Source organism: Archocentrus centrarchus, chromosome 23 (genome assembly GCF_007364275.1).
Source record: "Archocentrus centrarchus isolate MPI-CPG fArcCen1 chromosome 23, fArcCen1, whole genome shotgun sequence".
Classification (NCBI taxonomy): domain Eukaryota; kingdom Metazoa; phylum Chordata; class Actinopteri; order Cichliformes; family Cichlidae; genus Archocentrus; species Archocentrus centrarchus.
In genome coordinates, this window is record NC_044368.1 from 22,428,349 (window position 1) to 22,442,529 (window position 14,181).

General features: G+C 42.2%; 1 protein-coding gene across 5 annotated transcripts; it reads left to right on the forward strand.

Moving 5' to 3' along the window:
- Positions 1-1,311: 1,311 nt before the first annotated feature.
- Positions 1,312-8,274, forward strand: pfkfb3 (6-phosphofructo-2-kinase/fructose-2,6-biphosphatase 3). Of its 5 annotated transcripts, none has more exons than XM_030719872.1 (16): positions 1,312-1,566; positions 3,153-3,281; positions 3,465-3,561; positions 3,724-3,790; positions 3,910-3,984; positions 4,090-4,146; positions 4,264-4,388; positions 4,475-4,682; positions 4,770-4,916; positions 5,042-5,146; positions 5,240-5,369; positions 5,476-5,603; positions 5,734-5,901; positions 6,143-6,165; positions 6,492-6,542; positions 7,185-8,274. In XM_030719872.1, the coding sequence occupies exons 1-16, from the start codon at positions 1,497-1,499 to the stop codon at positions 7,189-7,191; spliced, it is 1,587 nt and encodes a 528-aa protein (XP_030575732.1). In that variant the 5' UTR covers positions 1,312-1,496; the 3' UTR covers positions 7,192-8,274. The 5 variants fall into 5 exon arrangements, with proteins under 5 accessions (XP_030575732.1, XP_030575730.1, XP_030575731.1 ...); XM_030719870.1 differs by having other exon boundaries at positions 6,492-6,516; XM_030719871.1 differs by having other exon boundaries at positions 3,156-3,281; positions 6,492-6,516.
- The last annotated feature ends 5,907 nt before the right edge of the window (positions 8,275-14,181 follow it).

The window sequence follows — 14,181 nt, forward strand, 5'->3', positions numbered from 1 at the left end:
AAAGCTTTTAATCTGTGACGTTTTATAGTCGCAGTGTAATGGATCAGTGTGTGAGTGTGTGCGTGGGTTCAGCTTTTCTGAGCTCTCCCTTTGCAGACTGTTGTTATACTGATCAGGGTTAAGTTACAAAGCAAACAGCAACACGAAGAGCGGCAATATTTGCTTAGTTTGTTTGGAATGGAAAGCTGTAAAAGCAAGAAAACATGTTCATTTAAAAAAAATTATCATAGTGGGTTTTTTAAAAAAAACATTTTAATGCGATTATTATTTTTACATTAAAGGAGCTCATTAAACCTCTCCAGCTTCTTCACCTGTTAACCAAACCCTCGCGAAGATGAATATTATTTGTTGATCAGTCTTGATTTTTCCGCGGGATTTCCCTTCAAATGACTATAAAATAAAAGCGTGCTTGGTTAATGTGGGCTTTTGTTAAATCCACTATATGTATAATGATACCCATTGTGACTCAGTGGGACGGCCCAGTATGAGGAAGCGGAGCGAGGTGATGTGAGGTTCTGCACGTCTCTTCTAGGGTTAGTTTCACACATCTTTAGACTGAAGAAAGTAGCTGAGATTTTGTTGGGGGTTGCGAGTGGACGTGGGGAACGTGGGGGGAAAAGAAAAATCATCTTTACCGCAAAGGGCGCAGACCTGGAAGCAATTTAAAAAAAAATTCTGGTTTAAAACGTTAAATCGTTTTATTTTGAAGTCACGTTTCGTTTTATTGTTTGTTTGTTTGAGTCAGAAAAACACACAAAAAGGGGTTTTCGATTGTAGAAACAGTTTATTTAATTAATTATTTATTTAATTATCATAAAAATGTTATTCAAAAATAATAAAGTCACAGAAATATATTTTTAAATGCTACAAATGAGGCTGCACATTAAACCAAGACGAAATGGAGATTAAATGACAACGCTGCATTTCACATGGTAATAATGTGAAATGCAGCGAAGCAAAAGCTTCGGGAATATTTAAAAATCAGTCTTATAGAACTTTAATCAGTATATAGGATATTAATTATACCCGCTGATGTGACAGTAGCTGAAAATAGAAAGCAATGACTAATATAACAGGGAATACAGCCTGTTTGAGAACTATTGCACTAAATGCCGGTAATGCAAAAATGCCGGTGATGAAAAAAATTGGTTACATATTAAGTGATGTTACACGGATTTACCACAGAGAGGCGCTGTGGCAGTTTCTTTGTGTGTGTGTTTGTGTGCGCGTGTAGCATGTGTGAATGTACGTGCCTTCGTGCGCACGCCCGAAGTGACGTAGCGTGCCGGTCGCGCGGGCGGAGTTAAATAGCGGATGTGTGCCACAGACCGGCAGATTAAACCCGACTCTCCTCAGGTCCATATCCCCGACAGTCTCTGAACGGAAGAACCGTGCTTCAGATTTAGGCAGCCTTCGTCTCTTTTAAGCCTTTCCATCGACCGGATTTAAGCGTCTCAGTTCTAGTTTCTGCTGTGCTGTTTGTAAGGCCCAAAGGAATGCCCAGAGAGCTCACCCAGAACAGGATCCAAAAGATCTGGGTTCCCACAAAGGATGACAGACGGAGAGGTTGGTATCGTATAGTTCCCTCAGTTGTTACTATAAAAGTAATAATGAATTGTATTTTTAGATGTATTTCCGGGTATTAACTGTGATGGGCTGGGTTTAACAGTAATCAACCTCATTTCTTTCCTGACGACATGTGACTGCAGTGGTCAGTATTGCCTTTAGGGGCTCTTTTAGCTTCACCAGGTCGCTGCTGTTGCTACAAAGCAGCCGCATAATCTTATTTCTGTATCTGAATCTCAGTTTTGTGAGGATATTGAGTTTTTGGTGATGCTTTGCACCTGCCGCCGTATGCCGGTCTTTTACCGACTCGAAAGACCGGCATCATTCGTTCGTTGATTGGTGGTCTCTTCTCTGCACGTGCATCACGTCACAACCCCCCTCTAACTTAAGCGTGAGGAGGCTCCTGCTACTATGGTTACCATAGAGCTTACCCTCCCCCTCTCCGCAATCCGCGTGTGACGCTTTAAGTGGGCTCCGTTTTCTGATTGGTCCATCGGCAGTGCGTGTGAATGCGGCGGTGACCTGCTAACGCTGCTGTCTCTTTAACACAGAATTGTTAAAGGACGCGTCCTTTCGAGGAAAATAAGGGAATTTAATGTCGTTTGCATATTTAATTTGTGTGCTTTTGTCATTCTGGTCTTTGTCTCCAGCCAACTGGCTTCTAATTAATTTAATGCTAAGAAAAGAAAACTGACGCGCCTGCTCAAATTGAAATGGTTCATATTTGGATTCACTACGGCTGCTCCTCATTGATTGATGGGATGTGCATGGTTGACCAATGATCTGTCAGTTCTTGTTCCAGAATTGATGAGCGAAAACTGGCAAATGTATCCAATTTAACCCTTTTGTTGTATGAAATAAAGGAACTGAACGATCAGCTGTGAGGGATAGAGGTGCAGTACTGCACCGGAAGTGAGATGGAGAAGGGAGAGGCTGCGGAAGGATGAATCGGATGTCTGACCATCTTAAAGAGTTTGATCCGTTTTTCCGTTTAAGCACTTATGTTGTGGAAACAAGATTAGCGGCACCGTGGGGATGCGTAGGCCTGGCGGGTGATGAATGATTTCTATTGATGCAGCAGTGATGGAGAGGGTGTGACACGAGGCAGCATTCAGAAATGTGACTTGGTGTGAAATCTCCCATGGGCCTCTGGGGGTGGGGGTTACTGTATGTCTGCTCATGTAAAAACAAATCACCCTGGATCATGTAGGGCAGTTAATGGCTAACAGAAATGGGTCAGATGTGCAGTGAGGTGGAAGCAGAACGTGAGGCCGCTGGGGCAGAAAGCTACGTGCTTACTGGGAGTGTCGGGAAATGCAGATTGTGGGTTGCTGGCTTTGAAAAAGAGATTTATAACCACTTATGTTTGCCACTGGTTGCTGACAGTAATCAATAACTTAAATTCTGTGTGTATTCTTTTGCTTCTTCATTCAAAATAATGGGGACCTATAATGCTTTCATTTTTCTCTGTGTATATACTGTCAATGTTGGACAGTCATATTAAAAGTGGCCAAAGTTTCCAATAATTTTTTTGTATTTATGTAAACGGGCATGGTTATCATGACACATCTCACCCCTCTCTGCAGCAGTTGGTGCTCCCCACTTTGCCAACCCACCCACGGTCATCGTCATGGTGGGTCTGCCGGCTCGGGGCAAGACGTACATGTCCAAGAAACTCACCCGCTACCTCAACTGGATAGGCATGCCCACCAAAGGTATGCTGATAAACAGCAGCACACATTTAAAGACTGTTCCAGCTTTTTCAGTAGCTTATCAGTAACACTCTGGTCCTGGAAGTAAACAGCATCAAGTCATGTTTTCAAATCTAGGACATTGTGTTCACACTTCTCTCTCGTGTGTGTGTGTGTGTGTGTGTGTGTGTGTGTGTGTGTGTATAGTCTTCAATGTAGGAGAGTACCGCAGAGAAGCAGTCAAGAACTACAGCTCTTATGATTTCTTCAAGCCTGACAATGAGTGTGCTGTGAAAATCAGGCAGTAAGTCTCCCCACCCCATGCCACACACACAAACTAAACGTGTGTGTGTGTGTGTGTGTGTGTGTGTGTGTGTGTGTGTGTGTGTGTGTGTGTGTGTGTGTGTGTATATATATATTGTTAAACTATAACAAAATTCAAATTTCTGCAATCTTTGCTTTTCAGGCAGTGTGCCTTAGCAGCCTTGAGAGATGTCAAGTCCTATTTGAAGGATGAGGGCGGCCAAATAGCAGTGAGTTTCCCGTCATGCATTTCATTTCATGTTCTCATAAATTGTTTCCCTGACAACCTTGTCTTAGGTTTTTCAAAACTTTGTATATGTATATATTTTATTTATTTATTTTTTTTTAGGTCTTTGATGCCACCAACACAACAAGAGAAAGGCGAGACATGATCCTCAAGTTTGGGGAGGAGAACGATTTTAAGGTACGTGCTGCTAATGTTACTGGAGGAGCCGAGCTGCTGTGCCAGTGGAGCACCTTGTTTTTTTTTTTTTTTTTTTTTTTTAAACGGTCTCCTTTCTCTGCTCAGATCTTCTTCATTGAGTCCTTGTGCGATGATCCCAATGTCATTGCTTCGAACATCATGGTGAGTCACAAATAAGGCCTTGCAGGGCCTCGTGCTGTTGTAATAGTGTTCATGAATCTCTGGCTCCAGGTATGTTTTTGCCATCTTGACTTTTTCTTTCCTTCCCTCCTTATGCAGGAAGTGAAGGTGTCCTGCCCGGACTACCGGGACTGCAACCAGACTGATGCCATGCTGGATTTCCAGAAGAGGATTGAATGTTACAAAAAGAGCTACCAGCCTCTGGACCCTGATCAGTATGACAGGTAAAACTCTCAGCTCTTTCTTGCCCCTTGGTTCATACCACATGCAAATCCTTCAGATGAATCACTCCTGTCCTATCTTCTCTCAGGGATCTCTCCTTCATCAAGGTAATTGATGTGGGTCGCCGTTTTCTCGTCAACCGCATCCAGGATCACATTCAGAGTAAGATTGTCTACTACTTGATGAACATTCACGTCCAGCCCCGAACCATCTACCTGTGTCGGCACGGAGAGAGCACAGACAACCTGGAGGGCAGGCTGGGCGGTGACGCTGGCCTCTCGGCACATGGCAAGCAGGTACACACAAGAGCAAACCTCCAACTGATGTTTTCTTCTGTTTTTAATCGTCTTGAATAATAATCACTGTTCCCTTCCCTGCTGTAGTTTTCATCTGCCCTGGCTCGATTTGTGGAAGAGCAGCAGCTGAAGGATCTAAAGGTCTGGACGAGCCAGCTGTGTCGCAGCATCCAGACTGCTGAGCATCTGGGAGTCCCGTATGAGCAGTGGAAGGCTCTTAATGAGATTGATGCAGTGAGTGTCGCTTGAAGACTTTAAAGAAAGGGGGGAGGAAAAAAAAAAAAAAAAAAAAACGCGCGATGCACGTCCCTAATTGGACGTGGTTAAGCTGACTGTGTGCTCGGTGTGTGTTCTTTCAGGGCATCTGTGAGGACATGACCTACGATGAAGTGAAGGAGAAATTCCCTGAGGAGTGTGCTCTGAGAGATGAAGATAAATATTATTACCGCTACCCTGCTGGAGAGGTACGGGAGCAGTCGATTCATGTTCATAAAACCCTAAAAAAAAAATTTATTTTGTAATTTTCCCCTTTTTCTAAACCTCTTTTACCTTTGCAGTCCTACCAGGACCTTGTGCAGCGGGTGGAGCCGGTCATCATGGAGCTGGAGAGGCAGGAGAACGTGTTGGTTATTTGCCACCAGGCCGTCATGCGCTGCTTGCTGGCCTACTTCCTGGATAAGAGTGCAGGTGGGTACTATGACCCTAACCCTCCTGGGTTAAAGGTCAAATCTAAACATGTGTTGGGATACTCAAATCTATTGATCATGTATTTTCTGGTCATTTGTTATTCCAGATGAGATGCCCTACTTGAAGTGTCCCCTCCACACGGTGCTCAAGCTCACCCCAGTTGCTTATGGGTGCAAAGTGGAGTCAATCTCCCTGAATGTGGAGGCAGTAAACACCCACAGAGAACGACCAGAGGTAATGGGGGTCTCGTTTCTGAGAGCTGGACTCAGTGTCACCTCCTTTATCTGAGCAGTTGCTGTTCATTGTCTTCATTCATGAAAGCCCACGCATGCTGTGTCTGAGTCTTTGTGTGTTATCTCTGTAGGAGGTTAAGAGGGGTCCTGGCACCTTGATCAGGAGAAACAGTGTGACTCCTCTTACCAGCCCAGAGTCAAACATTAAGAAACCTCGCATTGATGACCTGGATGAGGCTCCCCTCCAGGAATTGCACCTCTGCAGCCCATCACACATCCCCCTCTCTCTGTCTGGACAGGTGGGTTCATCAAAACCTTTAATATTGAGGCATTTTTGAGAGGCTGTTTGGGCACAAGTAAAGTAGGTTTTTCAAGAGTTGTTTATCTTGGCTGGAAATCCAGCTGAACAGCATTCAGGAAGTGATGAGACACAGATGTTCTACATGCATTTCCTTCCTGTCAGCTCTCTGCATGTGTTCACTCACTTTTCTTCTCATCCCTTTTTCCCCTCTGCTGCCCCTCCTCCTCCTCGCCTTACAGCACTGGCTGGGCAAAGTTTGCCTGTAAGTATTCAGGATCTTCTGTCAGCCTCTTCTCTTCTAACATGTGTTCTGCTGTATTCACTGACATTTCCTTTCCTGGACTTCCTCAATACTTACTGTAAAACTGATGTAATAATAAACACTAACTCTAATCCAAACTTGACTCATGGGAAATGATTAAATCATAGCAATGGGAAAAGGAAAGTTCTGTTAGCTAATAGAGGAACGCCCACATTCCTGTTTAGCATTCCTGTCTGTTTTCATCCCTCTCCTGATTCATGCTGACTGTCCTGTTCTTGTCTCTGTGTGTTTTGGTCTATTTTTGGCCTGTCCTGTGCTGCTTAAAGATGCACCGTCCTCCACTATCTAAAGGTGGCTTTGCTCTTAGTCTTTCAAAGGTAAATGCACTTTAAAGGCTATGCAGTTGCTTCAGTTTTGCCAGCAGCGCCATCTGAATGTAATACTTAAATCTGCCAACCTCAGCAAACCAAGCTGTTTGCTTAAATTCCTCCATATGTCTTATTTGTTGGGCGCAGCCTTGTTAAAATATCATCTGTAAGCAAACACTTTCACACTAATTGTTTAGTTAAAAGAATATGCATCATCGGTGCACTTCATCAGTGGCATGAGGATGAATGACATGCCTCCACTAGTTTCGCTGGCGCAGTGGAAAAGCATGAATAACACTGCCGGCCGTGTATTTGTGCGTGTGTTGCTGTCGGCTTCATTCATAATCACCTGAGGATTAAAGCGGTGCAGCCGCAGCAACCTCTTCGGACACCGGTGAACTCCGCGTTAGTTTTCACGCCCTCTAAAAATATCAAGGCGCAGATTAGCACCTGAGAAAACATCTGTGATGTAACATGTGGTTTAGTCATTACTCTGTGGCTACAGGATATTTGCGCAAGAGTGCTGCCTTTTTGTGTTAAGGAATCTGCAGCAGCTAGTAGTGCGTAGCTGATAGTTGAAGTAATGCAAGAGGAATCTAATGGGGTTTTTTTTTTTTTTTTTTTTTTTTTTTTGTGTGTGTGTGTTTGCAGAACCTGAGCTCACCCGCTCGCCTTGACATCCTGCAGCCCTGCCAGTGAGACGGTATCAATGTGTTGGATGGATCGCTCGGTGCAGCCAACATCAAAGTCTCCTTCACAACCGACACAGTGAAATATCAACTTTTTTTTTTTTTTTTTTTTTTTTTTTTTTCAAAGTGAGGCCACAGTTTGCTGCACGTCTCTGTTCAAAACACAATCGTTCTATTTTCCTGATGTCACATCACAGTTACTTTTTCCTGTGATTGACTCGGTCTGTGTTTTTGGAGAATATTTTAGACCTGCTGCAGCTCTTATGGAAACCAGTTTCTCATGGTTTGATTTTGGAGAGACCAAAGACTGTTCTACCCAGATGAAACATTTTATTTTATTTATTTTATTTTTTTTGTTGTTTACATTGTCAACTTTGTAGTAGTTGTACACTGGTGTTTTTCATGTACTCATTTTTGTTAAATGTTTAATTGACTTGTATGCTGACACTACAAAATGAGCAATATTTTGCACAGCGGTGAACCATTTTGCTTCTGTTTGTCAGTATTTATTTTTTTCTTTTTGTGTCAATGATAATGATGGAGGTGATTTTTGCCGTAGAGTGCCTGTAGTGCTTGTCTTGCAAGCCTAATGCTGCTTCTCTATCACCCCCACCCCCCTCCAGACTTGATTCCTTGAGGCACCACATTTCACCTAATAACTCTACATGTCATCTCAATATTTTATTTTATTTATAGTTTAGTTTCAGTGCCACAGTGCATGCTGATCATTAGAGTTGTCTCTACTGATGGGAAATGTGGAAGTTTATTTTCCTTTTGCTCATTGTCTGCAACGCACAAAGTTAAGCACCTATAATTCTTTTCTTTTTTTTTTTTTTTTAAAGAAAAAAGTGTGCTGTTAATAATATCTGTAAATTTTAGTGTACATATGGTACTTGCATATATACATCTTAACAGCATTGGATGGGTGATGACTTGGAACTGTTGTGGGAGACTTTTGATGAAACTGTGTAACTTTTTGTAATACTGTGTGACTGAAAGGAAAGCATGATGCCTGCAGAGATAAATGAAAACTGTTTTTGTTTTTTGTAAAAGTGTTTGATTATTTATTTTTACGTAGTTTTGAGTAAGTGTTTGGAGGGAAAGACAACCTGTTTTGATAGACTGTAATTTTTTTTCTTTTTTCCTTCATTTGGTGGACCAATAAATTCACTCTGGGGGGAAAAAGCTGTTTGTTTTGTCTTCACTGGCTCATATCCAACAGTATTCAGGCTACTCTGTGCTTCCTTTTATGGTGCTAATCTGCAGATGACATTGCATGTTCTGGCTATCTCACCTATTCACATGAGTCACACAGAGCTGCACAGTTACAGGCTGTTTATCAGTCCAAATGTGACTTGGTGCATTCAGGAAGTTGCTATGACTGTAAATAATAAAACATTCACTCTAGGAAGTACACAACACTGATAAAAGCCCGATACATTCATTTTTATGTATTTAAAAATGACTAATGGAAACATTTTATTTATTGCTTGAGACATGTGGCTCCGTGGATGGTGCAGTACAACAAACAGCTTTTGTGTTGTGATGGTGCAGGGTTGAAACAAACAGTTCTCATGCACCTTGTAGAGAGTGACAGCATGAGGGAGCGGTCCTTGTGGAGTAAGTGGTGCAGAGGGTGGTCAGGATGATCCATAATGGATTACAGTTTGTTCAGTGACCTCCACCACAGCTGTGAGAGTAGTCATACTACACACCTAAACCTCAGCAGGTTAGTGCTGTATACCAAAATTATGTGTACATGCATGATGGCGTTCATCTTCTAAACTTGAAGCTAGAATTCGCTGTTGTGTGTTCTTCACGACACGTCTGTTAATTCAACTTTAAGCTCTACTTGCAGTACCTGTTTGCACGTAGGGTTCTGCTGCTGTTCAGCAGCTGACAGCTGAGCCAGGTCTGTTTTTAAGTGATTCTGGCAATTACTATATACAATTTCAATAATTTTGTTGTATAGTAGTGTACAATTATACAATGGTATCATTCATCAGGTTATGCATAATCATGAAAAGGCAAAAAGCCCATTTGATCAGGAATTTATATAAAGTTTAAGCAAATAAAAGATAAATGAATTTTCTTACATGTATACAGTGGAATGTGAATTCCAGTGTGGTCCAGTTGTGAAATTTCCTCACTACTAAATATTCCACAGTCAACTGTTAGTGGGATTATAACAAAGTGGACTTGATGCTGAGGTGCATAGTGCACAGAAGTCACCAACTTTCTGCAGAATCACTACAATCACTACAGACCTCCAAACTTCATGTGGCCTTCAGATCAGTTCAAGAACAGTATGTAGAGAGCTTCATGGAATTGGTTTCCATGGCTGAGCAGCTGCATCCAAGCCTTACATCACCAAGCACAATGCAAAGTGTCAGGATGCAGTGGTGTAAAGCACGCTGCCACTGGACTCTCGAGCAGTAGAGACGTGTTCTCTGGTGTGATGACTCGCGCTTCTCCATCTGGCAATCTGATGGATGAGTCTGGGTTTGGTGGCTGCCAGGAGAACGGTACTTGTTTGAATGCATTGTGCCAAGTGTAAAGTTTGGTGGAGGGGGGGTTATAGTGTGGGGGTGTTTTTCAGGAGTTGGGCTCAGCTCCTTAGTTCCAGTGAAAGGAACTCTTAATGCTTCAGCATACCAAGACATTATGGACAATTTGATGCTCCCAACTTTGTGGCAACAGTTTGGGGATGGCCACTTCCTGTTCCAACATGACTGCACACCAGTGCACAAAGCAGCTCCATAAAGACATGGAAGAACTTGACTGGCCTGCAGAGAGTCCTGACCTGAACCTTACAGAACACCTTTGGGATGAATTAGAGCAGAGACTGTGAGCCAGGCCTTCTTGTCCAACATCAGTGTCTGACCTCACAAATGTGCTTCTGGAAGAATGATCAAAAATTCCCATAAATGCTCCTAAACCTTGTGGAAAGCCTTCCAAGAAGAGCTGAAGCTGTTATTGCTGCAAGGGGTGGGCAGACATCATATTAAACCCTATGGATTAATAGGATGTCACTCAAGTTCATATGCATGTGAAGGCAGATGAGTGAAAACCTTTGGCAATACAGTGTATTTAAATTTAGTCACTCAGCCAGTGTAAATTAACACATCAGCATGTTGTTCAGAATAACAGCAATAACTATTTATGCAGCTATTTTAAGGGTATTTGAATACTCATCCTGTAAGGAGACACCCCGAAAAATTCAAATCCAACGACTTGTTTAACAACAGGAATCAAACGAAAGCAAGACGACATCAACACATTCAAACAGCACATCTGGACGAGCCAAAGAACAGCACAGCCAGAGCGTCCCTGAGGACAGGATTCATAACAATACAGAAAAACGACACTTTGGCACCCAAAGAAAGACGCGGGCCGACGGCAGGAAACGGCTCAACAATGACGGGGGATAAAAGCTAAAATTTGCACAGACAAATGTCAGTGCAGGCAGTCTGGTCGTCTGCATAGTTCTGTCACGGCTGAAGTTGTGTTCAACTGCTTTCTGCTTTCAGCACATGAATGAGTCCTTCTCTTTAATCTAAGTGTGTAGTATGCTAATGATTCACCTTAGTGCCAGGGCCAGAGATCACAAAGCTTCTAAGCCTGTCTCAGTCCTCTTCAAATGCCTCTGGCTGCTTATTTGAGCAGTTATTTTGAAGCATTATTTAAAAGGCTTCATTTTCAGTGGCCACAAAACTGCACGTGTGCGGTTACTTCCACCGCCACCTTTGCATGCCAGAACTTCTCATAAAGTCTGCTGTCACCTATAAAATTATTATTCAGCTTATGCCACTATTTTAACTCTGAGTATATGTACCAGAATCATTATTTGTGCAAGCGACACAATATCTCCATTGAGTTCAGCAAAGTAGGACCTAGTGTGAGGTCTGCCTCCGGCTGCTAATTTCTGTGAGTAAATGATTTGTGCGTCTTATTGCCTCCTGACTTCTAAACATGCCTCAGAGGACTGAATATTTTGCCTTAACTGCTGCTCAGAAAAGACATCCAGTTCAAGACTGTGTCATTTAAAGAGTGTGCAGCCATAATATATTGTACATTTCCGCATTTTCTGTTTGTTATGTTCCTCTAATGATGATTTGCATTTGCATATTTCCTCCACTACCATCACTTAAAAATTGGAAACAAATGCTTGTAGGTTTGCTTTTTATTTTAGTCTTGATGTGGTTGGTAAGTGACTAAAATTCACTGTAATATGAATTAAATATTTATCATACTAGATACTTCTCTTTTCTTTTTTATCATACTAAATGACTCTCTCCTGCCACTGCTTCATGCACACTATATTTGCCAGCTGGATGTGGTATTTCTCCATGTCTGAATCATGGGCAGACTAAGTGTTTTGGCTCTGTTTGGTCATCCTGTGGGCAGAGTGGCTATGTGACTGCTGTCAGGTACACCACTTGGTGCTCCGCCTCACTCTCTCTCTCTCTCTCTTTCACACACACACACACACACACTGACAGGCTTCCTCAGCACTCACATGGTCAGACTTTAAAACCTACTTTGCATTGTAACTTTGCATCCTGTTGTCACTCACATTGGTCTGTTTTACCTATGCAAGTTTCTTCTTATAAACATGGAGAATTTTGCATCACATTTGCTGCAATTTTATTATGTTCAATTGAACTTTCCCCCCCGTTTTACTGCCTCATGTTTGACTCTGACTTGTGAGCTTAATGAAAAGGCTCAGCAGTCTAACTATGTGTTGCACTGCAAGTACAGACTGAAGCAAAACATGCATGTGGCTTGCCACTGGTAGTCATGGTTAGCCCGGTGTGTGTGTGTGTGTGTGGTGTGTGTGTGTGTGTGTGTAATCTCTGTGGGAGAGAGGAGTTGCTGTGTCAGTTGCTGTGAACTAAGCTGGCAGCTCCACAAATAGTCATCTAATGCTGCCCTGATGACGGATTGTGTGTGATCCCAATCAGCCAGGTTACAAAGACATTAATGGCGACTGGCCTAGTTGATCAAAGCTGAGTGATCTACTCAACATATTCAAGTACTCTGTCTTACTTGAATGTGGACACTTGAGATTAGCATAAAGAGAGAGCTGGTGAGATTTTTAACACTTTCTGTCACAGCCTGATTTGTCATCATCAGGTGATTGGGCACCATGTCTCACTCTACCTTTGTCATGACTCAGCAGCTTGTCCTGCTTAGCTCTCACCAGTTAGCTGGTCATGTGTCCCTGTCCCACTTGAGCTCAAAGTAATCTTGTTTCATACAGAGTATGCATGCATACTCATAGAGGCACACACATTCACCAAAACACAAACTCTCTGACTGGTAAAGACACAAAAGTACAGCGATGTGCAGCCAGGGATCGCTTCTGCTGCTGCTAATGGAAAGATTCTGAGGGACTGTTAAAACGTGGGCACAGAAACCTGAAAGTAGTTAATAACTAAAAGTCAGGGGGAAAAAAAAAAAGGATGAAAGTGATGACTATGAATCAGGCGAAATGACTGATCGTAATCTGAGAGCTTTGCTTAAAAGGTTTGTACAACATTATCATTTATGGTTAAATAAAATGCACATTTAAAAAAATGATGGAGGATGCCCTGCAAATGTTTCTGATGTCAAATATTTGAATAAAAATTTTGTTACAAATGAAAACAGTTCCAAAAATGAAACACTGCTGAATATCTTTATTATTGTCTGCTGGATTTTTTTTTTGAGGAAGGGGAACCTTGTTTGTCATTTTTTACATATCATTCTGACATCAGTTAGAAAGAAAACATGCCCACGCCCTACAAGATGGGCTAAAATTAATAGTTTAAAAACATACAGCTATTTCACAACCAAATAAAAAACAACCAAAAAACAGAGACATGCAAAACCTTCTTGCATTCTCACATGATACAGTTCAGTGCAAAAGTCTTGAGCCACCCCTCATTTCTTTGTATTTTGTGAGGAAAATGGGGAAGAGGTGCAGCTGTTTATTGAAACATGTGCAAACATACATGGAAATACAACATATAAGATAAAAGCAGAGTCAGATCAAGCTCTAATGAGACTGACTGGAATACAGCTTTGGTGTTTGCCAATGCAGGCACACACACCTTTGTGCGTGCATTGCGACAGCGTCAGTAAATGAACTTTTATGTCTTTATGACTGCTGGTCATCAGTAATCAAATTATGCGCCATGCGGTTGGGCTTGTGGGTGGAAGTTTACTGTCTTTACCAGCAAAATGCACGCTTGTGTCCCCCACAGATCCCTGCCACTCTTTACTGCTAAATGGGCCAAAATGGTTTGAAAAAAGCAACAAACAGTACAGTTCTTATTAACCTGATCGTAGCTGCTTCACTTTATATCACTTTCAGGTAGACACAGGGGTGCTTATAATGATAGTATGATACAGTGAAGTATTTGATGAACAGTCTCTAATCTGATGGTAGTTTCATTTTAATGGAGACCAAATATCAACACATTACATAAAAGTTATAAATTGATTTGCATGTCACTGAGTGAAATAAGTATTTGAACCTAACTAGAATTCTGGCTCCCACAGTCAATCAATAACAGATACTCGTGATTTCAAATCATTATGTGTTAAGAGCGCAGGAGGACCTCACTGCATTGCAGGGCTAATGGATGGGGTCATGTACCGTAAACTCATGGATGGGAACCTCCTTCCCTGAGCCAGATCACTGAAGATGGGTCATGGATGGGTCTTTCAGCATGACAATAACCTAAAACATACAACCAAAGACAACAAAGGAGTGACTAAAGAAGAAGCACATTAAGGCCATGGAGTGGCCTAGCCAGTCACCACACCTCAGTATTTTAGAAAATCTGTGGAGGGAGCTGAAGCTTTGAGCTGTCAAGCAGCAGCTAAGAAACCTAAAGGATTCAGAGTGTTTGTGAAAAGAGGAGCGGACAAGATCCCTCCTGAGATGTGTGCAAACCTGGTGACCAACTAAA

Excerpts from the sequence above, each read along its gene's own strand:
- pfkfb3 (XM_030719870.1), top strand. The coding sequence starts at position 1,497 with ATGCCCAGAGAGCTCACCCAGAACAGGATCCAAAAGATCTGGGTTCCC. Across the intron at positions 4,147-4,263 it reads TCATTGCTTCGAACATCATG|GAAGTGAAGGTGTCCTGCCC; the intron begins GTGAGTCACAAA and ends CTCCTTATGCAG. Across the intron at positions 5,147-5,239 it reads ACCGCTACCCTGCTGGAGAG|TCCTACCAGGACCTTGTGCA; the intron begins GTACGGGAGCAG and ends TTACCTTTGCAG.